This window comes from Cyprinus carpio, chromosome B19 (assembly GCF_018340385.1).
Source record: "Cyprinus carpio isolate SPL01 chromosome B19, ASM1834038v1, whole genome shotgun sequence".
NCBI classification, from domain to species: Eukaryota; Metazoa; Chordata; class Actinopteri; order Cypriniformes; family Cyprinidae; genus Cyprinus; species Cyprinus carpio.
This window is the reverse complement of record NC_056615.1, coordinates 18,317,316-18,341,773: the sequence shown is the minus strand read 5'-3', so window position 1 is coordinate 18,341,773 and position 24,458 is coordinate 18,317,316. Positions and strand designations below refer to the sequence as shown.

The 24,458-nt window shown below is 35.2% G+C and overlaps 1 protein-coding gene across 5 annotated transcripts; it reads left to right on the top strand.

The window, feature by feature from the left end:
• Nucleotides 1-1,028: 1,028 nt before the first annotated feature.
• On the top strand, nucleotides 1,029-24,243 carry LOC109111227 (protein PALS2-like). Of its 5 annotated transcripts, XM_042744796.1 has the most exons (14): nucleotides 1,029-1,171; nucleotides 5,264-5,340; nucleotides 5,447-5,480; nucleotides 15,198-15,316; nucleotides 15,614-15,766; nucleotides 16,583-16,735; nucleotides 18,286-18,513; nucleotides 19,600-19,731; nucleotides 19,826-19,922; nucleotides 20,220-20,288; nucleotides 21,090-21,251; nucleotides 21,384-21,586; nucleotides 22,439-22,567; nucleotides 23,461-24,243. In XM_042744796.1, the coding sequence occupies exons 3-14, from the start codon at nucleotides 5,471-5,473 to the stop codon at nucleotides 23,635-23,637; spliced, it is 1,632 nt and encodes a 543-aa protein (XP_042600730.1). In that variant the 5' UTR covers nucleotides 1,029-1,171; nucleotides 5,264-5,340; nucleotides 5,447-5,470; the 3' UTR covers nucleotides 23,638-24,243. The 5 variants fall into 5 exon arrangements, with proteins under 5 accessions (XP_042600730.1, XP_042600731.1, XP_042600733.1 ...); XM_042744797.1 differs by lacking the exon at nucleotides 5,447-5,480; XM_042744798.1 differs by lacking the exons at nucleotides 1,029-1,171; nucleotides 5,447-5,480 and adding an exon at nucleotides 1,252-1,684.
• The last annotated feature ends 215 nt before the right edge of the window (nucleotides 24,244-24,458 follow it).

The following is a 24,458-nucleotide window of genomic DNA, read 5'->3' as shown; positions in this document are numbered from 1 at the left end:
GCTATTGTTAAATGACCTCATTACACTGCATGCTTAATTGTGATTCATGTCCTGTTATCTTTTAACTGCATATTGCATAATAGGTCAAAAATACTACACAAATAGTAGAACTGGTATGCTAGTGCTTTATTCTGGACATAGCTATAATAGGCCTATTTGTCATTGTGCCTTGTCCAGTATTCACATTGTTATGTTATGAATGTCTATTAGCAATATAAGAGATTTAAAGGTCAGTTTGTTATGGAATATGGATTGCTACATACTACACTTTGGACTGCAAGGGGCACATTGCTGGTTATAATAAAACATTGATCTAACTGTTCAGGCCTAATGGGCTGTATGATTTGCTAATACTGATCTAAAAAGGAGGAACAGTACATTAGAGGTTTGTTATCACTGTACTACTCCACTAATGCATTTACTGATTCCAGAAGTGCAGTTATCTTCACTAAGATGCGTTTCAGCTGCACCAGAGTCATCCTCATGAGACATTCAACAACTTAGCCTACTACAGTACAGGAAACGCAAAAAATGCATTTTGTATCAAGTGCGCCCTCTTGTGTGTGCTCGAGCATACAGGATCTTGCTTTTGTTCATTATTTTTTTTAAGGCTGTGCCTTTTACAATCTTGCAAGTTATATGCAGTTTACACGATTCTGTCCAACTACATATTATAGTATAAACGGCAGAGATATAAAGAGAGCTCTATAGTAAGGCCTACTTACAATTTGCCTGTTAAATACAATGCAAATGTATGGCAAAACATTCGCCCTTGATTCTTATCGTTTGTCCTGTGTAGTCTGTTTTAGTCTTTGGATAATAAGAATTCTAATATAAACGTCATTCTAATGTGCTTATATACAAAAGTAATAAACGCTAAACTTAATTAATTCTTATTCACTATATAAAACACCCACACATTGCCCGGCCTTCTCTTACATTGTTCAAACACATTAACCAATGCGACCACTAGCATAATCTGCCACGAGAGGGCGAGGCGTAAACTCAGAGCGCGTTCTGATTGGTCCATTCACACAGACGTCACTTGAAAGGCGGGGCTTAGCGTTTGATTGGCATTGTGTGTGTCCGAATAGTTAGCCACGGGACCCACGAATACTGAAAGCTTTGAATATCTGACCGGGACGACTGGAGAGGACTCGGTACAACCTAGGTGAGTGCATAGATCATATTATTTGCAAAGTGCGGATCGGAGCAAGTTGTGTTTCATTTAAAAGTAAAATTATTTGTGCGGGGAAGAGCCACTTTTGGGTAGAAATGACTTTGCCTTCGGAAGTCCAGCCCCCTGCTGTCCTTTTTTAGCGTGCGTGAATTGTGCATGTTGTGTGTGTGCGCGTGTTTGGAAAGCACCAGGTTCGGTCACTGATGGGGAACAGTGACTTTAGTGTCTGTCCTCTTCTGTCCAGTCTTGGTTCAGGTGAAACAGGTTATCTGCTTTGCGCTTTGCATAAATAACAAAAATGGCCGCGTGTGTGAAAACGTGCAAGAAATATAGTTTGTTAATACATATTATAGATTATTTTTTGCCAGAATAGATTTTGTTTGCCTCGTTCTGCCGATATTGATCTGTTTTTGCTCATCGGCTGCTATCATTCATTGAACGTCCCGCGCTGCAGTTTTGATGGAGCGGAGCTCGAAGATAATGTCCCGTGGGGATGAAAACATGGTAGGCTACTATGCCATGCAACTTCTTCATAAATACATCTTAATCGAACACAGCTGCGAGTGTCTCTTTTTCTGACTGCATGTAAAACGAGACTTTGTATTCTGTAGGAAGAGGACAGGGCGGGTGTCCTTGCGCATTTTCGCTTCTGTCGGCCTCAGTTTTGTTGTTTTACAGGCGGCTGTCAATTGAAAACCGTTCTACTGTGAAAGAAAATGGCTAAATATTGCAGTCTGATAACTTATTTAATTAATAATTGCGCAGTGTCCCACTCCCACTCGAACCCTGAACATCTGCCCGTGTAAACATTTCCTGAGAAGTAACCGGGGAATCCCTCTACGTCATTACGCAGAAGACTTGGGGTTCCAAATGGGCGTGGCTTCAATTACCTGTCAATGTTAGGAAACCTTAAATAAATTATTTTCACCCCTCCACATTTTTTATTCATTATTTCTACCCTTAACATATAATGTCTATTTCCACCCTTAACAAAACTCATACATTTTACCTAATGAAATACTTCTTAACAGTAAACTCTGCTCATAGTAGAATTTTGTCTTTTTTGGCATTTTATTTTTGCTTCAAAAATTATCTCAAAGCCTCAGTGTTGATCAATGTTGCACAATTAAGGTAATTTGTAGGCTATGTTATAAAAGTATAATTTATAAATTAACCCCTACTTCTACAAATAAAAATAAGTTCCCTTTAACAGGTTTTTATCTAAGACATACACTAGTCAAACATATTTGAAAAGTAAAATTTTTAATGTTTTTAAAGAATTATATTCTGCTCACCAAGCCTGCATTTATTTGATCCAAAATACAGCAAAAGCAGACAATAATACTGTGAAATATTTGTACTATTTAAAATAACTGCTTTCTATTTGAATATATTTTAAAATGTAATTTATTCCTGAGGCTTTGACCAAAGCTACATTTTCAGCATCATTACTCCAGTCTTTAATGTCACATGATCCTTCAGAAATCATTTTAATATGCTGATTTGCTGTTCAAGAAACATTTTTTAAAATTATTATTACAGTTAAACGTTTTTTAAAAACTTGGAGTCAGTATAATTTTTTTTTTTTGGGGGGGGGGGGGCTATAGAAATTAATACTTGAATTTAGCAAGGATGCTTTAAATTGATAAAAAGTGATGATAAAGAAATTTATAATGTTACAAAAGATTTCTATTTCAGATAAATGCTGTTCTTCTGAAATTTCTATTCATCAAAGAAACCTAAAAATAATTCTACTCCGCTGTTTTCAATGTTCTACTAAATTATTTTGAGCAGCAAATCATAATATCAGAATGATTTCTGAAGGATCATGGGACTGGAGTAATGATGCTAAAAATTCAGCTTTGCAATCACAGGAATAAATTAAATTTTAAAGTATATTCACATTTTAAACAGTTATTTTAAATAGTAAAAATATTTTATGTTAAATGTTACTGTTTTTCCTGTACTTTGGATCAAATAAATGCAGGCTTGGTAAGCAGAAGAGACTTCTTTAAAAAAAAAAACATTTAAAAAAATCTTCAAAAACTTTTGACTGGTATCAAATCTGCCAACAAGACAAGTGCAATCAAAACATCTGACATTTGCTTCATTATTAAGATTTTCATAACTCTTCAACAAATCTCTAGTGAGTTTTTGTCTCCCTCACAACTCTTTACTTAGTATGCTGTTCAGTTTTGCATTATATATATATTTTTTTACTTAAACTTTGCCCTCAACCCCGACAGAAAAATTGTCCAAAACATGAAGCATAAATAACACAAATGAAATGGTAGATATTTTTCTATTATTTTTAATAGAATGATCTTATACGTAACATGATGAGAATTGTTGTTGTTGCTTTTCATAATTTGTTTTGCTGTAACACTTAGCACAATCAGTGTAATCCTCTTATTTGCAGGGCACTTCATCATGCAAACTGACCTACATTTTCATGCGAGGGGGGTTTGCAGGGGGATGTGCCATACCATTTGTTGAGAGACCAGTGTGCGCGCGCTCCATCAAGTTCACTAATTATCAAGCATTTCTTGATATGTCAGTTGCAGTAGCACAGGCTGTGGGAAGGACATAGGCTGTTGGCAAATCCAGGTTACCATCACTCTTTTTGAGACTAGATAGACTAGAGACATTCGTAATAGAATGTCAGTGGATGAATATCTTTGTTATTTTAGAAAACTCTGAAATGATAATATCTTTTGTTAGGCTATGTCTTTTATGATTAGGCCTATGTCTTTCCGTGCAACTGTTTTAATGCTCGGAATATTTGTTTTTTCTTTAAAAGCTTGCATAACTTTGGCCTTTTTACAGTAACATGTTCATGTAAAGAAAGCTTCCAGTAATGCCACAGAGATTCACTGAAGCTTGCAGAATTACACAGTCCCTCGAGAATCCATCTTTTTTCAACATGTATGTTGGGCCCCTATTTCTATCTGTCTTGTAATATGCATAGCACACTCTCCAGCTTTTTCATTTAAATAAAAACACTCTTTGTCTTCTGACTTGTCTGGACGTCCCATTTGTCCAACTCATCTGTCCTGTCAATAGACTGTTAAAGGAATAGTTCACCCAAAAATTTTAATTTGCAGAAAAAGTACTCATCCTGAGTCCATGAAAGATGTAGATGAGCTCATTTCTTCGTTTGAATCAGATTTGGAGAAATGTTTGCATGACATGACTTGCTCACCAATGGATCCTTTGTAGTGAATGGGTGCCGTCAGAATGTGAGTCCAAACAGCTGATTAAAACATCATAATAATCTACAAGTAATCAACACGACTCCAGTCCATCAATTAACATCATGTGAAGGGAAAATTGATCATTAAAAGCTTTTTAGCCTCAAGTAGTCACTTCTGGCCAAAATATGGGTCTATAATCTATAATAAGTCCAAGCCCTGTTGTCATCTAGCATCAAAATCTAACAACATTTTTGTTTGGAATTGTTTTGGACTGTTTTTACTTGTAAATGGTGCAATCTCTGCATATTCTTCTCCTGATTCAGACAACAAACTCATATGCATACATTTTAAAGTACATTTTTAGCAAATATTAATTTTTGGTTGAACTATTCCTTTAAGAACCACATTTCACTTGTTATATTACACTAGTCAACATTTGAAGTGGATCAAAACCTTTCATCAGAGTTGTCCTTAAACCTTAAACCAAAATGTGTTAATGTGTTAAAAAATTTTTTGGATCCACTTCAAATGTTGACTACTGTGATTCAAGAATGCAGAAGTTTATTTATGTGTGTCGTATTCAAACAATGTGAATGTCACATAATTTTATGTATGTCAGATGGCAAATATAATGCTAATAAATCATCATGTATTGCTTTTATAAATAATTTTTTTTTATGTTTGTGACATGAAGAGATGAATGTGGTGTAGATTTTGCTTAACACAACAAACCAGCCAACTGCCTCCTGACCTCAAATCACAGTTCACACAATGACCCGCTGTGACAGGATCAGGGCTGTGACAGTCTCCGTCGCGACCCAAGAGGAGAACTGTGTGTTAGTGTGTGCGTTTGCTCGAGCAGTGTTAAATGGTCCTTCTCTCTCTATAGATTTGGCACTTGGCTGGAGCAGTGGATGAGAAGTTTGTAGCAGATCAGGGAGGGAGTGGGAACAGCATCGGCCACAAGTGAGTTGTGTGTAATTGTAATCAAAGGAGCGTGTGTGTGTTCATGGATCCAATGTTACTTGAAAGGATATGAACTGTATTAGTGAGTGTGACATTGTCTTCACAGCTGGAATCTCATTGATCGGCAGCCATGATCACAGGTAGAGATGGTGAAGTGAGCAGGAGAGAGATGGAGCGCACTTATCTGGCCTGCAGCTTTCTATAAGAGTAGTGTTTGTAAGCGAGTCGTTAAACTGCTATAAAATAGCATGTAATTAATAAAAAAGGCCACCTGTATAAATAGTTGTAGGGATCTGTGAGATGTAAACACACATAAAATGATAGAGATAAATAAGATTTAAAGTGATGTAAAACAGTTTCATTTCTCAGCATATTCAAGTTTTGTTTTTTTAAATTGTTGAATATTGTGCATAACATGCAAATGACTGACATTTTAAAGGGTCTAATTGTAATATCAGCAGTTTTATTTTAGTATCGAGGTACTACTATAGTTTTAATTAATCAGATTTTATTAATTGTATTTATTTGAATTAATTTTTATATTTTTTGTTTTCATTCTAATTTTAGTATAAAAATTATTTTGGGTTTTTGATAATTTTGTAATCTTTTTATTTTTTAAATAGGTCTAGTTTTTTATTTTTATTTCAGTTTTAGTTTAGTATTTTAGTGTCAAGTTAAACTAAATGGAAATGAGAAATCTTTCATTGACAACTACTTGAAATAAAATACATAATTTTTTACTCATATATTTTATGATGTGTTTTTATTTCAAGTAACACAAATGGATTTTATTAATTTATCACTGCTAAAATATCACTGCTTATTTGGCAAGGTTTACAATATATTGTAACTCCATTAATAGTTGGTCAGATAAGTCGTCAGTCTCTCTCCACACATAAGCCTACTAAAATACAATTAATATTAATATTATGTTAATGTTAACTAAATATACTTACAGTTGTTGGGAAATCCTTTGGGTCTTATTAAGTTGGTTTCTTTTAATTATGTCTAATGGGACATTGTAGACATAAAATGCTGCACATTCTGCAGTTGCTACAGGCTTATATTAGTACTTCAGAATTGCATAGGCTCTCTATATGTGTAGCTTGGAGTTACCCTGCAAGCTAATAACATACAAAGATAATGGGCTTTTTCTACGACTGCAGATTGTACCTGAAAGCCGATGATGATTTGCATGTTCATGGGCTGTCAGAGGTCATTTATTAACTCAGTGTCTTCCGATTTACTTCTTTGGAATCATTTTCTCATATTTATGTTTGAAAATGAGTGCTAAATTAACCAAAATCATTATTTGTTTAACTGGCTAATGCTAAAGGATAAGATGGCAGCTAAATTCAGCTTCTAAATACGCTGCAGTTTCCTCCTAAATGCATCATTTAAAGCACATGTGCAGTAAACATATGGACCTTTACTGGAAGTATCTCACTCCTCAGGCATTATTCATCATCTCTTTTTTTTTTTCTTCCCCCCTCCTCTTCGATGAGTCATTTACACACCTGATGCTCAGACGTGCCTTTTCAGCCTAGCTCCAACAAGCACATAATGGATTCTCTAATCCACCACCACGGTTGTATTGAGATTAAAATCCAATGCTGTGAGAGAGAGGGGGGAGGAAGAAAGGGAGATGTGGGGGAGGGGCGCTGGATTAGGGACAGATCGTATCCTCTTACGGCACAGCTGTGCAAGAGAGTGACTATCATTGCTGGAGGCCTCTACAAACTGACCTCAGATCAGACTAGGCTAGTGTCTCAGTATTAAACAGAGAAAGGTTTATTTTAGACCAGCCATTTGTATGAGCTTTGACTGTGACTTCTGAATATGTCTTTTTCCAAATTGGCACAGTTTGGCCATGCTATGCTATTTTGAATATAGTTGTATATACAGTTTATTTATTATTATTGTACAATTTATTATTGGATTATTATCAAATGTATATTTATTATTATTGTTTTGCCTATTTTTAAAAAGTGTTATTATTTTCTTACTTTTCAATTATATTTGTTTGGAAAATAATCTAAGTTCTATTAGTTTTAGTTTTTTTATAATTTAGGAACTGAATGTCCAGTTTTAAAGGGGGATCGTTCACCCAAAAATGAAAATTCTGTTATTAATTACTCACTCGCATGTCGTTCCAAACACTTAAGACCTTCGTTCATCTTGGGAACAAAAATTAAGATACTTAATGAAATCTAAGAGCTTTCTGACTGTGCATAGACAGCAGACAATAAAACCATGTTAAAGGCCCAGAAAGATAGTAAGGAAATCGTTAAAATAGTCCATGTGACATCAGTGGTTCAACCATAATTTTATGAAGCTACCAGAATATTTTTTTGTGTGCAAAGAAAACAAAAATAACTTTATTCAACAATTTCATCTCTTACAATTACAAAAAGTATTCTCATAGCTTCATAAAATCAAGGTCTAGCCACTAATGTCACATACTTTAACAATGCCCTTAATACCTTTCTGGGCCATAAATGTGTTTACAGTGTGTGTATGTGTGTATATATATACATATATATATATATATATATATATATATATATATATATATATATATATATATATATATATATATATATATATACATATATATATATATATATATTGTACACACAAACACACACACACACACACACACACACACACACACACACACACACACACACACACACACACAGGTGGATCTCAATAAATTAGAATGTCGTGGAAAAGTTCATTCATTTCAGTAATTCAACTCAAATTGTAAAACTTGTGTATTAAATAAATTCAATGCACACAGACTGAAGTACTTTAAGTCTTTGGTTCTTTTTATTGTGATGATTTTGGCTCACATTTAACAAAAACCCACCAATTTACTATCTCAACAAATTAGAATACTTCATAAGACCAATTAAAAAAATTAATTAATTAAAAACCTTTTGGTGAATTGTTACTCAATACTTGGTAGGGGCTCCTTTTGATGTAATTTCTGCCTCAATTCGGCGTGGCATGGAGGTGATCAGTTTTTGGCACTGATGAGGTGGTATGGAAGCCCAGGTTTCTTTGACAGTGGCCTTCAGCTCATCTGTATTTTTTGGTTTCTTGTTTCTCATTTTCCTCTTGACAATACTCCATAGATTCTCTATGGGGTTCAGGTCTGGTGAGTTTGCTGGCCAGTCAAGCACACCAACACCATGGTCATTTAACCAACTTTTGGTGATTTGGCAGCGTGGGCAGGTGCCAAATCCTGCTGGAAAATGAAATCAGCATCTTCAAAAAGCTGGTCAGCAGAAGGAAGAATGAAGTGCTCCAAAATTTATTGGTAAACAGGTGCAGTGACTTTGGTTTTCAAAAAACACAATGGACTAACACCAGCAGATGACATTGCACCCCAAATCATCACAGACTGTGGAAACATAACACTGGACTTCAAGCAACGTGGGCTATGAGCTTCTGCAACCTTCCTCCAGACTCTAGGACCTTGGTTTCTAAATGAAATACAAAACTTGCTCTCATCTGAAAAGAGGACTTTGGACCACTGGGCAACAATCCAGTTCTTCTTCTCCTTAGCCCTGGTAAGACGCCTCTGACGTTGTCTGTGGTTCAGGAGTGGCTTAACAAGAGGAATACGACAACTGTAGCAAAACTCCTTGACACGTCTGTGTGTGGTGGCTCTTGATGCCTTGACCCCGGCCTCAGTCCATTCCTTGTGAAGTTCACTCATATTCTTGAATCGATTTTGCTTGACAATCCTCATAAGGCTGTGGTTCTCTCGGTTGGTTGTGCATCTTTTTCTTCTACTTTTTCCTTCCACTCAACTTTCTGTTAACACGCTTGGATACAGCACTCTGTGAACAGCCAGCTTCTTAGGCAATGAATGTTTGTGGCTTACCCTCCTTGTGAAGCGTGTCAATGATTGTCTTCTGTCAGATCAGCAGTCTTCCCCATGATTGTGTAGCCTAGTGGACCAAACTGAGAGACCATTTTGAAGGCTCAGGAAACCGTTGAAGGTGTTTTGAGTTGATTAGCTGATTGACATGTGACCATATTCTAATTTGTTGAGATAGTGAATTGGTGGGTTTTTGTTAAATGTGAGCCAAAATCATCACAATTAAAAGAACCAAAGACTTAAACTACTTCAGTCTGTGTGCATTGAACTTATTTAATACACAAGTTCCACAATTTGAGTTGAATTACTGAAATAAATGAACTTTTCCACAACATTTTAATTTATTGAGATGCACCTGTATATACACACATATATATATATATATGTATATGTATATATATGCGAATTGCCGGGGGAAATGATTTGTGATGCACGCTGTGAAGTCCCGATCTGAATCAAATGATTCGTGATTTTTATTTTTGCGACGCAATGGTTTAACTGATTCAGAGTTTCAAAAAGCTGTGTTGTTTTCAAAAAGCTCCATTCTTTGCTCACTTTCTCTGTATAATTTGTTGTTTGAATAACCGTGGAATTTAAATCATTACATCAACGTAGGCCTACAATGTTTTTATTAAACTGAGATCACAGTTAATACAGTTTCCATAGTATTAAATATATTTCATACAAATTTTCAAAAGCATCCCCCCTCTGTTTTTTCACAAATCACAAACTGTATGTATGTATATGCATATATATATATATATATATATATACAGAGTACAGGTCAAAAGTTTGGAAACATTACTATTTTTAATGTTTTTGAAAGAAGTCTTTTCTGCTCATCAAGCCTGCCTTTATTTGATCAAAAATACAGAAAAAACAGTAATATTGTGAAATATTATTACAACTTAAAATAATAGTTTTCTATTATTTATTCCTGTGATGCAAAGCTGAATTTTCAGCATCATTACTCCAGCCTTCAGTGTCACATGTAACATCCAGTCTATCACATGATCCTTTAGAAATCATTCTAATATTCTGATTTATTATGAGTGTTGGAAACTGTTCTGCTGTCTAATATATTTGATGAATAAAAGGTTAAAAAGAACTGCATTTATTAAAAATATATATATATGTATATTTTCTAATAATATAAATCTTCTTTACTATCACTTTTTATCAATTTAACACATCCTTGCTGAATAAAAGTATTGATTTTATTTTAAAAAAGAAAGAAAAAAAATTACTGACCCCAAATAACTGACCAGTAGTGTATATTGTTGTTACAAAATATTTCTATTTTAAAAACATAGCTTTTTTTTTTTTTTACTATTAAATTCAAAGTATAACATGTTATGAAAAAATATTAAGCAGCAGAACTGTTTCCAACTTTGATAATGAATCATCATATTAGAATGATTTCTAAAGGATCATGTGATAATGATCCTAAAAATTCAGCTTTGCATCACAGAAATAAATTATCATTTAAAGTATAATAAATTGAAAATTAATTATTTTAAATTGTTATAATATATCACAATATTACATTTTTTTTATCAGAAATGTAGTAAAATATACATTGCATTTTAAAAGTTTGGGGTCAGTAAGGTTTCTATTTTTTAATTTTTAAAGAAATAAATATATATTTGTTTGTTAAATATTTATTTATTCATTCATTCATTATAATTATTTATTTATTTTTAGCATGGAATGTTGCTGTTTTTACAGTAATATTTAAACGAACGAAGGTAAGAGATTTCATTAAAAACATAAATGTATAAATTGAAAAAAAATCAGACCTCTCCAACTCTAACTTTTCTATTGACTGATCACATCTAAATTTTTCAATTGGCCAAATTGAATTTGTGTGAATTGAATTTCATAAATTTAATTAGGCTAAATGAAAAATTTAGATGTGACCAGTCACTAGAAAATATTGAGTTGGAGAGGTTTTTATTTTTTACAGTGTAAAGATGCCTAAACTTTTACAGTAGTGTATTTTTATAAATTTCAGATAGCTATATATTTAAATCTAAGCTTTAATAATTAGTGCCAGTGGTTATGTGTAATGAAACCAAGTTGACTCGTCCCTAAAATTGCATGATATATTTTTGAAAATTGTATGAATCCAAAATTAGGTGGTTATTGCTTGAATAATCAGGTTGGTTGGAATTCTTGATTCAATATGATGGTCATAAAATGAAACTAATGAACTATAGATTATAATGTATCATCGCTTTCAGAGTAAAACTATGTGAGCTACTGTTAATACATCCAGCAAGCTAATGCATTTGACCCCCAGCTAACATTATCAGCACTAAAACACAGCAGCCTACCAGCTAATTCAGTCCAAGCATTAAACATTATACAATCGATACATGCATTCAAAGCTTTTGACTGTTGGCAGAATAACTGTGGCCTGCTCAAAACGTGACAGTAAATATGAACCTCCTTCATATACAGATGATTTGGTCTTGTGTTGAAGAATTTTTCACTGTGGAAGCCCAGACACGACAGCATGGACTTGCAGTATGTTTATGAGCAGGATTGGGACAAAGAGAGTGAGACTTCCAGAAAAATCAGCGGGAGACATGTTGAATGAGGGTGCGTGAATCTCAGGTTGGCCCCTCAGTCCCCTGGTTTGAGATCTTACGTAAGGACACTTATGTAAGATGCACTGGGGGGCTTAACTGGGTGATGGGCTGTCTCTGACATGAGGGGGTGGAGTCTGAAACAGCAGGAGGGGATTGTGGGATTATATGTTTAGAGAGAGGGCTGTATGTGTGTTTTTAAGTGAAGCGCTAGTAAGAGGATCTTTGTATGTTTATGTATGTGTATGTGTGTCTCCACATCTGTGTTTGGACGGCGTCTGGAATACTCTCTCTACTTTCTTTGCCTGGATGTCTCTCGTCCACTTTTTTTGTCTTTCTTTTTTCACTCTTCTACCTCCTGCCGCTTTTTTATAGAGTCAGAGTAGAGAGTTGTGTCTGTCTAGGTTTTTATTTTATCAGTCTCTTTGCTTTCATTGGCAAGTCAGCATATTTCTTGCGGTTCAGTAGAGCAGAGGTCAGATTTGACAGCAGGAATGATTCTCACTGTGGGCGAAACGTTCTCAAACGGAGCAGGTTCTCACTCGGATGCTGGGGGCATTGGAGAAACTGGGGAGGGGGCGTCTGAACTTGTTGAAAGCGCAAACACTTCTGGAGGTTAGAGAGATCTTCTTGTTTTTTCATATCTTCTGTAATTATATATTCAGATGTTAATGGCATTTCATGGCTCTTAGAGGAGGAGGGGTGTGAAATACTTTAACCAAACCAAAAGAGAACATGAGTGGGTTGCCAGGTTGTGCAAAAGTGTGCCGACCAGAGTAGAGTACGTCGCTTGTAGCAATGGTTTGACAGATGTGTTGCATATTTGTTCCATTTATGTATTGTATTAATGGAAATCCATGCAGAGTTCGAGGGTGAGAGAGGATCTCTTGCAGAACTTGAGAGAAAAATGTAATGTATAAATTACACATGATTCAATCAACACAGAAACATTCATTTGTTGTCTAATAGTGAACAGATATTTTTTAAAACTTAATAAATTAAGTTTTAAAGAATATTAAAATAGAAACTATTATTTTAAATTGCAATAATATTTCACAAAATAACTTTTTTTTCTGTATTTTGGTCAAATAAATACAGCCTTGATGAGCACAAGAAACTTCATTTAAAAATATTAAAAATCGTACTGATCCCAAACTTTTGAACGGTAGTGTGTATATATGTGTGTGTGTGTGTATCTCTCTCTCTCTCTCTCTCTCTCTCTCTCTCTCTCTCTCTCTCTCTCTCTCTCTCTCTCTATATATATATATATATATATATATATATATATATATATATATATATATATATATATATATTATATATATATATATATATATATATATATAAAACCGAAGTCAAATGTAAAAGTTTTAGTTGCATTTTTCCATCACCAAGAAAATATATTTTAAAAAAAACTTATATTTTGAGGCCAGTCACACTGCCTGTTACTTGAAAAGCTCTTCTTGTGACATTTAGCGCTGACTGTTTGCATGGAATTTACAGTAAATCATTTGTGTAATTAAATCTTTGGGAGTGTAATATAGTACATGCCAAAACGGTCATTTAACTGTCAAACAGAGCGCTTGTGTCTCTAATTAGGTTTTTTAAATAAACCAAATGAAAACACAGCTTACAGAATGTGACAGATATGAGAGGACGTTTTTATTAAAGTGTGTGTGCACACACATATGTTAACATCATTTGCACGCTCTCCTTTTTGAATGTGTGTGTAATTTCATTTGTGTTTTATTTCCTCCTCAGTTGTTTATTACTCTGTCAGTTTATCTATTATGTACTCTGTTCAGCCAAATAAGGGAGGCCCCAGGGTGCATCTCTCTGTGACAAATTTGCAATAGAAAATAAACAGTGGCACAATGTCAGAGCTTGCTGATGGTTGTTTCTGGACTACAACACTGTCTGACCTGAATTAAGAGAGTGGAACTGAACCACTGAACTGATGTTAAATATTGATCTGTTGGTCTAGTCTACTGTTTCCTGATGGAGAGTAAGTGTGTAAGCACACATTCATGCTCTGTTCTGTTCTACTGTCACAGATGGATTACACTACTGCAGGCTATAACCTGTGTAGTCACGTGACTCACTGAGCACTTGGCCTCGCAAAATGGTTGTGTGTTTGACAAAGGGAGATTTGTCAATGACTGTATTAGAGGGTATATGTGCTGTCATACGATTAATCTTGATTAATCGCATCCAAAATAAAAGTTTTTGTTTACATAACGTGTGTGTAATGTGTATATTTATTATGTATTTATAAACACACACACATGCATGTATATATTCAAGAAAAATATGCTGAGTTTATACATTTAAAATATTTATATATAATATAAATTATATGAATATAAATAAATACATGGAAATATTTTCAAAATATACGTGTGTGTGTATATGTATGTATGTGTGTATTTATATATACATAATAAATATACACAGTATACACACGTATTATGTAAACAGAAACTACATATAACTATATGTAACTATATATAATTTAATTTTTAAATAAATGTATTTAATATTTTTCAATAAATTAAATTGTTTCTTTTTAATAACAATGATTTAAATGAGATATTAAATGTACTATTAAATTAAATAATTATGTTTATCTTGTTATAATCCATGTAATTAAAAATATACACTCGTGGTTAAAAGTTTGGAATAATTAAGAATTTTTTTTGTTTTTGAAAGAAATGTCTTATTCTCTAAGAGGCAATAGACACAATAATTCAGAATTACCTAATGTATTACGGATTCCACAAAAATATTAAGGAAAACTCTGTTAGTGTTAGTGTGATTATTGAAAATTCAGCTTTGCCATCACTGGACTAAATTACATTTTAAAATATATTAAAACAGACAATAGTTATTTTTAATTGTAATAATATTTCACAATATTACTGTTTTTACTGTAATTTTCACTGTACCTGTATTGCTATCTTTTGACCTGTAGTGTGTATATATATTTTTTTATTTTTCTTTATTATGACTTTTATAGCCTTACTGATTATAATAATATAAGATGATAGTCAATATTCTTGGCGTCTCTTTCTTTTTACACACATACAACTAAATACTACATGTGCTTCACACACTATACTGGTTTACACTCAGAACATGACCTCACTGGATCAAATGAACACTGAAGACAAAAGAATATCTAGACGTGTATGATAAGCAGATGATAGTACCGTGGAGGGGGGTGTTATATTTCAGCCATCTGTTTTTGTCTGATGTGAACTTTGTTTAATCCTGCAGGTGAATCTTTTGCCCTGTCCTCTGACCCTGGTGTGTAATACTCGGCGTGTTGCAGGTGTATCTCATGTTGTAACCACTCTCTCTCTGTATGCGTGCAGCTATGCAGCAGGTGTTGGATAACCTGGGCGAGTTGCCTGCCACCACTGGGGCTAAAGACATTGACCTCATCTTCCTCAAAGGCATCATGGAGAGTCCTATCGTCCGCTCGCTGGCCAAGGTATAGCGCACCCAGCTGCCTGGACCTTACTACAGCTGATTTGCATTGCTGATGAGGTTAATCTGAAAACAAATTTAATTTGTGACTGATTAAAACTGAATGATATGAATAATTTGGGATATTAAACGTGTGTTTGAACAGCACACTCATTATCGACATGATCACAAAGTCATGTAGACTTGTTCAATGAAACGGTGTCATGCCGATTTGTGTCAAATTGACAGAGGAGCAGCTAGACACGGTCAGAAATATCAATTCATGGATTGACTGATGAAATGATGAGATGATTGTGTTCAGGCTCATGAGCGTTTGGAGGATGTAAAGTTGGAAGCAGTGCAGGAGAATAACATGGAGCTTGTGACTGAGATTCTGGGTGACATCAGCGGACTGAGCGTACGAGATGACAGCGCAGCAGAGCTCTCCAAAATCCTGCAGGAGCCCCATTTTCAGGTGCAGTATCTTCCTGTCTCATCTCTTTTTGAACCTTCTCGTTTTATACCTTCTCATCTCATTTCATCTCATACCTTATAATCTCGTTTCATTTTGTACGTTCTCTTCCCATTTAATCTTATGCCTTCCCTCCTTGTATCGTCTCTTCTCATCTCATCTCATCTCATCTCATCTCATCTCATCTCATCTCATCTCATCTCATCTCATCTCATACAACCTTCTCGTTTCATCTCATGCCTTCCCTCCTTGTATCTTCTCATCCCATCTCATCCCATTTCGTCTCGTCTCGTCTCGTCTCGTCTCATACAACCTTCTCGTTTCATCTCATGCCTTCTCTTCTCATCTCATTTAATTTAATTTTATACCTTCACTTCTTGGCTCATCTCATCTTATCCACCCTCTTCTCGTTTAATCCTGTACCTTTTCCTCTCCTCTAATCTCATACCTTTTCTCATCTCACACCTTCTTTCTCATCTTGCACCTTCTGTTCTCTTTTCATCTCATCCATTCTAATCTAATCTCTTACCTTCTCTTCTTGTCTCACATTGTATCTCCTTTTATCTCATCTTATCTTGTACCTTCTCTTCTTGTTTTAGCTTGTCTTCTTTTCTTCTTGTCCTCATCTTATCTTATACCTCTTCTTGTCTCACCTTGTATCTTCACCTCGCATTTTGTTTCACCTCAAACCTCATTTAATCTCATGTCTACCTTCTCATCTTGTGCCTTCTAAATTTTTCTTAAATATTCCTCAATATATTTCTCAATTTTTCTGCGATTTTTTTTTTGTTTTGTTCTCGTTTTCTCTCTTTATTTCAGTCTCTTCTGGAAGCCCATGACATGGTGGCGTCTAAGTGCTATGAAGCCCCACCCCCTCCTGAAGCGACCAATGATGCGGCAGTAAACAACGCTCTTATGCAGGCTGATGCAGTCAGGATGATTGGCATCCGCAAGAAAGCAGGAGAACCTCTGGTATGTGTTTGTGAATATATATATTTATATGTGACCACATGTTTTAAACTCTCAACCAGTCATAGGGCTGCATGATAAATCGAAATGGAATCGAGGTCGTGATTCGACAGAAGCTGCTATTGTCATGCGTATCTTTCAGTGAAGCACAGTTCTGTGATCAGCAGTAAATCTCCATCCAAAGGCCAGAGGGTGCTCTTGTGCTGAAAATCCAAATATGCATTGCAGAAGCAACCCAGGAAATGCCTATAGCGGTAGCTGGATAAACAGAATATTTAACTGCTTTTATTGATTCAACGTGATTAATAAACACACGATTAAAAAAAAAGTGAAAGTGACGTGACATACAGCCGTGAACAGCACACACACAGCAGTGAACACACACCCGGAGCAGTGGGCCGCCATTTATGCTGCGGTGCCCAGGGAGCAGTTGGGGGTTCGGTGCCTTTCTCAAGGGCACCTCAGTCGTGGTATTGCCGGCCCGAGACTCGAACCCACAACCTTAGGGTTAGGAGTCAAACTCTCTAACCACTAGGCCATGACTTCCCCTTATGACAATATATGGTTTATCACTGCTTAGAATACTATAAAATATATTGTGTGCCTTATTCTGTGTAAGAAGCCACATCATCTCACAGAAGGATTTATTTCAAACACTCGGCTGACGTTATGGAGTAAAAATATGTTAAAAATGTGAAGCTACGCAAACAGCTGTCATTATTGTGAATGATTTCTTCGATTTCATAATCGCAGAATAAAATCGTCTGCTATTTTTTTTTGCGTAACTTGTCAGTGAACTATGGCTCTGTGTAATAAATGCTTCTCCATCTGAAAGCACGTGATGATGATTTACTGCTGATTACAGAAGTGGCTTTACTAACAAAATGTGCATGACAATCGCATTCGATTAATTATGCAGCCCTAACCAGTCATAATTTAATAAGTCAATAAGGCCTCGTCCACACGGAGACGCGTTTAGCTGTATACGCATACATTTTGTATCGAATAGGCATTTCGTCCACACGGATCCGGCGTTTTGGGAGAGTGAAACCAATATTTTTTGAAAGCGGTTCCCAGAGTGGATACATTTTAAACCGCCACCCTTGCGTTTTCATGTGTACAGCGAATCCGTATATTTTCTGAAACGATGACGTCATCAGCCCACGTCTCTCCCCTAGTCAGAAATCACTACGGCACGTAACAGCAACAAAAAACATGAACAAACACTGAACGATTGTCTTTTTATTAACTAACATCAACACCGATTAATAAATTTATTGTTCCATGTTTGTTTGTATGCCGTGCGCGAGGTTTACGCGCATAGTGACAGAATTACAGCGCCACATACTGGGCTGGCATGTATACTACATTGTTTTGTGTCGACTTTGTGGTTTCATGTGGACGCAGATATTTCTTGAGACGAGGAAAAAAAAAAAGATCAGACAGGGAAAGCTCTGGCTTCGTGTGGATGTAGCCTATGTCAATATCCAGTGCAACAGAATGAAAGCGCCTGTATGCGTGTCATTACTCTGTCATGCTGTGGTTTCGCCCAGGGTGTGACCTTCCGAATGGACAAGGGTGACCTGGTTATCGCTCGCATCCTCCACGGAGGGCTGATTGACAGGCAGGGGCTGCTGCATGTGGGTGACATCATAAAGGAGGTGAATGGGAAGGATGTTGGCAATAATCCCACTGAACTCCAGGAGATGCTCAAAGAAAGTAGTGGAGGAATAACACTGAAAATACTGCCCAGCTACAGAGACGCGGCAGCGCCACCACAGGTACACACACACGCAAATATCCACACACTACTGCTCAGAAGTTTAGGGTCAGTAAGATTTGTTTACTGTTTTTGAAGGAAGTCTCTTATGCTCTAGAAGTCTGCATTTATTTGATTAAAAATGCAGTGAAAACAGCAATATCGTGAAATATTATTGCATTTAAAAATAATTGTTTTCTATTTTAATATATTTTTAAGTGTCGTTGTTGTCACATGATCCTTCAGAAATCATTCTGACATGCTGATGTGAAATTGGAAATTAATTAAAATGGAAATCTTTTGCAACACTGTAAGTGTCTGTTTACTTTTGATCAATTTAATGTGTATTTGCTAAAATAACAGTATTCATTTCTATTTAAAAAAAAAAAAATCTTACTTACCCCAAACTGTAAAAACAAATGTATATGTAGACACTAAATATGCATAATCATATTCATATTCATTCATGTTGTTCAAATTCTCCAGTTTTATTTGCACACATGCACATTCAACATCTATCCTTGGGGTTGCATTTGGCCATTTTGTAAATCCCATGATTCTTTGTAGTGTAAAAGATCCTTGAGAGCCCTATTAATAACACTCTACATGCTATCTGGGGCAAGACACGCACAATTCAATCTTGTTACATGGCTCCTGGTATTTTCTCTGTATCTCACATCTCCCTGTGTACATAATGTATTTATGGCTTCTCAAGAAGCTTTTAGAGAGGGATACTGATAATAACATGAATCATTTTGTTATTGTGATTTAATTTTTCAAAGTCAGTGACACTAGGCCCCAAAATAAGGCTTCTTATTTAAATACATTTATGTAAATATTATATCATCCCCTCCTCCTCAGTCTGTGGAGATCTGCCATGGACATTTAATCCCTACACTTGTCAGATCATGACGTTTGATCTAGTACGAAGTTATGTGTGTAAAGCTTAGGTTAGGTTTTCTTTATCTTTTCTTTCAAGTAATGTTAAAATAAGATTGTATTTATGAGATGAGCACATATGAATGACACCACAGTGCTTGAATGTGAATGAAACTACAACTCTGTAATCCCGCTGGAATGTGAACAGCCCGAGTTATTTTTCTCTTAGGTTTATGTGCAGCCACATTTTGACTACAATCCGGCCAATGACAATCTAATTCCATGCAGAGAGGCGGGGCTTGCTTTCAAAAGGGGTGATATCCTGCAGATTGTCAACAGAGAAGACCCAAACTGGTGGCAGGTGTGATAACTGTGGTTTTTTTCTTACCTGTTCTCACTCATGTGTATATTGCTCGGTTATTGTGTGTCACTGACCATATTGTTTTGACTGACAGGCATGCCATTTAACAGAAGGAGGTACTGGGCTGATTCCCAGTCAGTTTCTGGAGGAAAAGAGGAAAGCATTTGTTCCTAGGGACCTGGATGGAGCAGGTGATAAACCTAAACAGGTTATTCTTGCCAAAACATGAAATGAAACAAAATGACAGGAATATTCTGAAACTTCTAAAGCTGTTTCAAGGACATACTGTATTCATGTATTATACTTCCGCTGTATTAACAAGTGATAACTATGGTACACTTTTCTATGAGATACAATTTTGTCCATTTATAATAGTGCCAGAAGCCTTCAAGAAAAAAACAATCGTGTTGCCATCTAGTGGACAAATATAGCATTACATTACATAATATATCTCTTTCATTCGTCTTCTACTTTTCTTTGTTTTTTAGGAATCCTGTGTGGAACAATAACTGGTAAAAAGAAGAAAAAAATGATGTACCTCACTGCAAAAAATGCAGGTTAGAAGATAAAATACTTGGCTTATTGTATTAATATTTTTTAATAAAATTGTAATCAGAGACTTAATTAAAATAAATAATACAAACATTTTTTAAATAACTGATTAATAATGGTTCTTATTATAATCAATGTTGAAAATGTTTGTGTTGCTTAATATTGTGTAAACCATATATATATATATATATATATATATATATATATATATATATATATATATATATATATATATTTATACGTTTTTTTTTTAAATAGAAAGTTCAAAGTACAGGATTTCTTTATAGATATGTTTTGTAGCATCATAATTGTCTTAACTTTTACTTTTATCAGTGTAATGTCACTGCTGAATGAAAATATGAATGAATTAATATTTTTCATTATTAATATCTATTTTTTATTTCACAATATTTTTGTCTTCATTTTTATCAACTTCATGCGGCCTTTGTGAGCATATGAGACTTAATTAAAAAAAATGTAAAATAAAAAAAAATATATAAATATATATAATAATAATAATTCCCAACTTTTTGACCGCAAAACATTAAAAAATCACCACAGACATGCCCTTCAAGGAAAACTCAAGAACTTTGCAATTTAACATCACAAAGGGCTTTAGATTACACTGAGCAAATTTGGTGTCGGTCTGATTAAATCGCTAGGAGAAGTTAAAATGCAGCACCTGAAATAAAATCCAACACCTGAAACTGAAATAGAATTTCAGAATTGACTTAACACACATATGCATCTTTATCCTAATATTGATAAATCCATTGTGTCTCCTCTCCTGTATGGTTATCCTACAGAGTTTGATCGGCATGAGCTTCAGATCTACGAGGAAGTAGCACGTATGCCGCCGTTTCAGAGGAAAACCCTCATCCTGATTGGAGCACAAGGAGTGGGGCGTCGTAGCCTGAAAAACAGACTAGTTGTGCTACATCCCAATCGCTTTGGTACCACTGTACCACGTGAGTACCTAATGAACACTCTTACCTCCAAAATATAATAAAACACAATAAAATAAAACACAAAAAGCAAAGCAATACTTTGTCCTTGCCCATAGGTTTACCCATTTCTTTTCTTTTGTCTCAATATCTCAGACACATCTCGGCGGCCTCGCAATGACGAGCAAGATGGTCAGTCATATAGATTTGTAACACGTCTAGAGATGGAGATGGACATCAAGGCGGGCCGGTACCTGGAACACGGAGAGTACGATGCCAACCTCTATGGTACTAAAATTGACTCCATCCATGAGGTGGTGAACACCGGCCGCACATGTATCCTGGATGTCAATCCCCAGGTGAGTGTCTCAGAGAGGTTCACAGATATTATATTATGTCATTTAGGCTAATTCGAATGACATGTTTATATGAACTGCCATTCAAAAGTTTGAGCTTAGGATTTTTTAAAAGAAATGAATACTTGTATTCAGCAAGGATACATTAAATTGATCAAAAGTGACAGTAAAGACATTTTATAATGTAAAAAAAAAAAATATATATATATATATATATATATTAAAAAAAATTGGTGCTCTTTTGAACTTTCTATTCACCAACGAATTCTGAAAAAAGGTACTTTTGATCAAATAAATGCAACTTTGGTGAAAATAAGAGACTTCAGACTTTATTCTAACATATAATTCTATTTAATCGAATTTATTATATATTAAATATTTAAAATAAATAGTTAAGATATTTTTCAGGAATTGAGCACTTTTCTTCTATAAGCTAATTTTTTTATAATCATAACATTTATTCTATTAGGAACACTACTTTCTACTTTCTCTGTTTCTACTCAAATGTTGCTCACTCACAAGATGTAGACTGCATTTTGGTGGCCTACATAATGGTGGTCCCTCGGTGGAGGTCACATGAGAATAAACACAACCTTTAGACAAACAGACCACAAACTTTTTTCCAGTGAGCTTCACCTTATGTTGCGCACCAGTCAACCATCATATAAACACGCAGGTACTCAGTGTGGGAGGCAGAGAGGGTCATTCGTTTATGCATCTTTAATACATGCATGAGATATCAGAGAGTTTACATCCATAAATCATATAATATATGATCAAACCCCTTGATATGGCCGTTTTATCTTTGTATTCTAAATGTTAACTGTTTTTCACTTTTACATCATCTGTCTTCAGGCTCTGAAGGTGTTAAAAACGGCAGAGTTCATGCCATATGTGGTGTTCATCGCAGCGCCAGAGTTCGACACACTGAAGGCTATGCACAAAGCTGTGGTTGATGCTGGACTCACCACCAAACAGCTCACAGTGAGTCTTGTTCAACTTTCCCAGGGCTGGTGTCCTGAAAATATGACCTACCCACACTATATTTGCATCATTTTAAGTTTATCGGTTAGTCCAGCATTGGAAAATATGCTACCCATATGCTACCCATGATGGTAGCACATCCTGCAAGCATTTCCTGCTTGGTGAGATGTGCTACCTACCTACTTCAGCATTTATGTCAGTAGTGGTACACCACACAAGTTGTTTTTTTTTTTTTAAGAAATTAATGCTTTAATAAAGCAAGTATGCATTAAAATGATCAAAAGTGACAGTATTAATTAATTAAACTATTATTTAAAATTGTAATATTTTAAAATATATATAATATATATATAATATTTTAATTAATTACTGTTTTTATCTTTTGACTGATAGTTTGAAAGCACAACTAGAAAACAGGCGTTCTTTACTAGATTAGGATTGTGCTAAACTAAATTGTTAAAATGTTTTATATATTTAACAACCTAATTCCCAACAGCTCAGTGTCTGTTGTGTGCTAATGTCAGGCAATTAGCTCATAAATATTAATAATGTAGTGATTTGCTAACCTCAAAATGCAGACATTGACAGGTGAATACTTGTGCAATATTTGTGCATTAGTGCTGTAGCAACAGTCTGACAGAGAGCCCCATTTAGTCTTAAACTCTTAATGAATTCCCTCAATCTGTCTGCAGAATAAACTTTATAAACGTAATGATTATTCCGCAAAAAGAAGAGGGAGGAATTCAATATTTGTAAAAAGTGGCAATAAATATTCAGTCTGTCATTTGACTAAATAATTATTTGTTTCACTGAACGTCTGGTTTATCTGTCAACATCACAAGTTCCTTCTTAATTTAAGTAATAATTCTGTTCTCTCTCTCTCTTTCTCACAGGATGTGGACCTGAAGAAGACCGTGGATGAAAGCGCTCGCATCCTGCGGGCTTACAGACACTACTTTGACCTCATCATTGTCAATGACAACCTAGACGGTGCGTTTGAGAAACTGCAGTCGGCTGTGGACCAACTCTGTACTGAACCGCAGTGGGTTCCAGTGAGCTGGGTTTACTAAGGGCATCTTTAGAAGATCATCATACAGAAGTGTTTGAGTGTGTGTGTGTGTGTGTGTGTATGATTAGTATGTGAGGTGATTGATGCAGGGCATTGAAGTCACGTGTTTGGATTGACCAACCAGATGAGCATCGCCTGCCACGAAAGCACCGTTAGCTCCAGCCTCACTATTATGCACACAATACAAGGTTTTTCTACTCAAGCTGAAAGGGAAGAGTAATTATTTATTTTAGTATTTGTATGTTTTTAAAGAATATCTTTCTATTTGTAACATCCTTGGAGTTGGAAGAAAAGAAAAACGAGGAAAACTGAAACCGGCCTTGGCGAATGAGAGGCCATTTTTTAATTTATTATTGTAGTTGTTTTTACACATGCTTCTCCTTTTAATTTTTTTTTGCAGTACCTGAACCTACTGTGATGTTTTGATTTATACTCATATGAAGGACTAACCTGACCGAGTGTAGCAGGCCAAGGGCTCCTCTAGAACATTCTAGATCCTAAAACCATGAACCATAAAACTGTTTACATAGACCCTGATCTGTTTATATGCTTCTCTTCATATCCAGAAGAGATGCAATAATCTCTTTTATGCAAAAGTCCATATCAATGTCTGCAGTTTGTTTCATGTTTAGTGTGTTTTGTAATATTTCATTCACCGATTTTGTTTGTTGTACAACGTTGGGCTGCATGTTGTGTCTGTGTCTTATTATCGTTAAAGAACCGAACAAATATTCCTGTTGAGTTCAGTCTTTTTCTTGTTGTTTCTTCTTTCTTAAATGTCTTTCAAATTCTGTCCCAGAATGTCAAGACCTCTCTGCCAAA

Excerpts from the sequence above, each read along its gene's own strand:
- LOC109111227 (XM_042744795.1), top strand. The coding sequence starts at position 12,318 with ATGATTCTCACTGTGGGCGAAACGTTCTCAAACGGAGCAGGTTCTCAC. Across the intron at positions 18,514-19,599 it reads ACGCGGCAGCGCCACCACAG|GTTTATGTGCAGCCACATTT; the intron begins GTACACACACAC and ends TTTTTCTCTTAG. Across the intron at positions 21,587-22,438 it reads TCCTGGATGTCAATCCCCAG|GCTCTGAAGGTGTTAAAAAC; the intron begins GTGAGTGTCTCA and ends ATCTGTCTTCAG.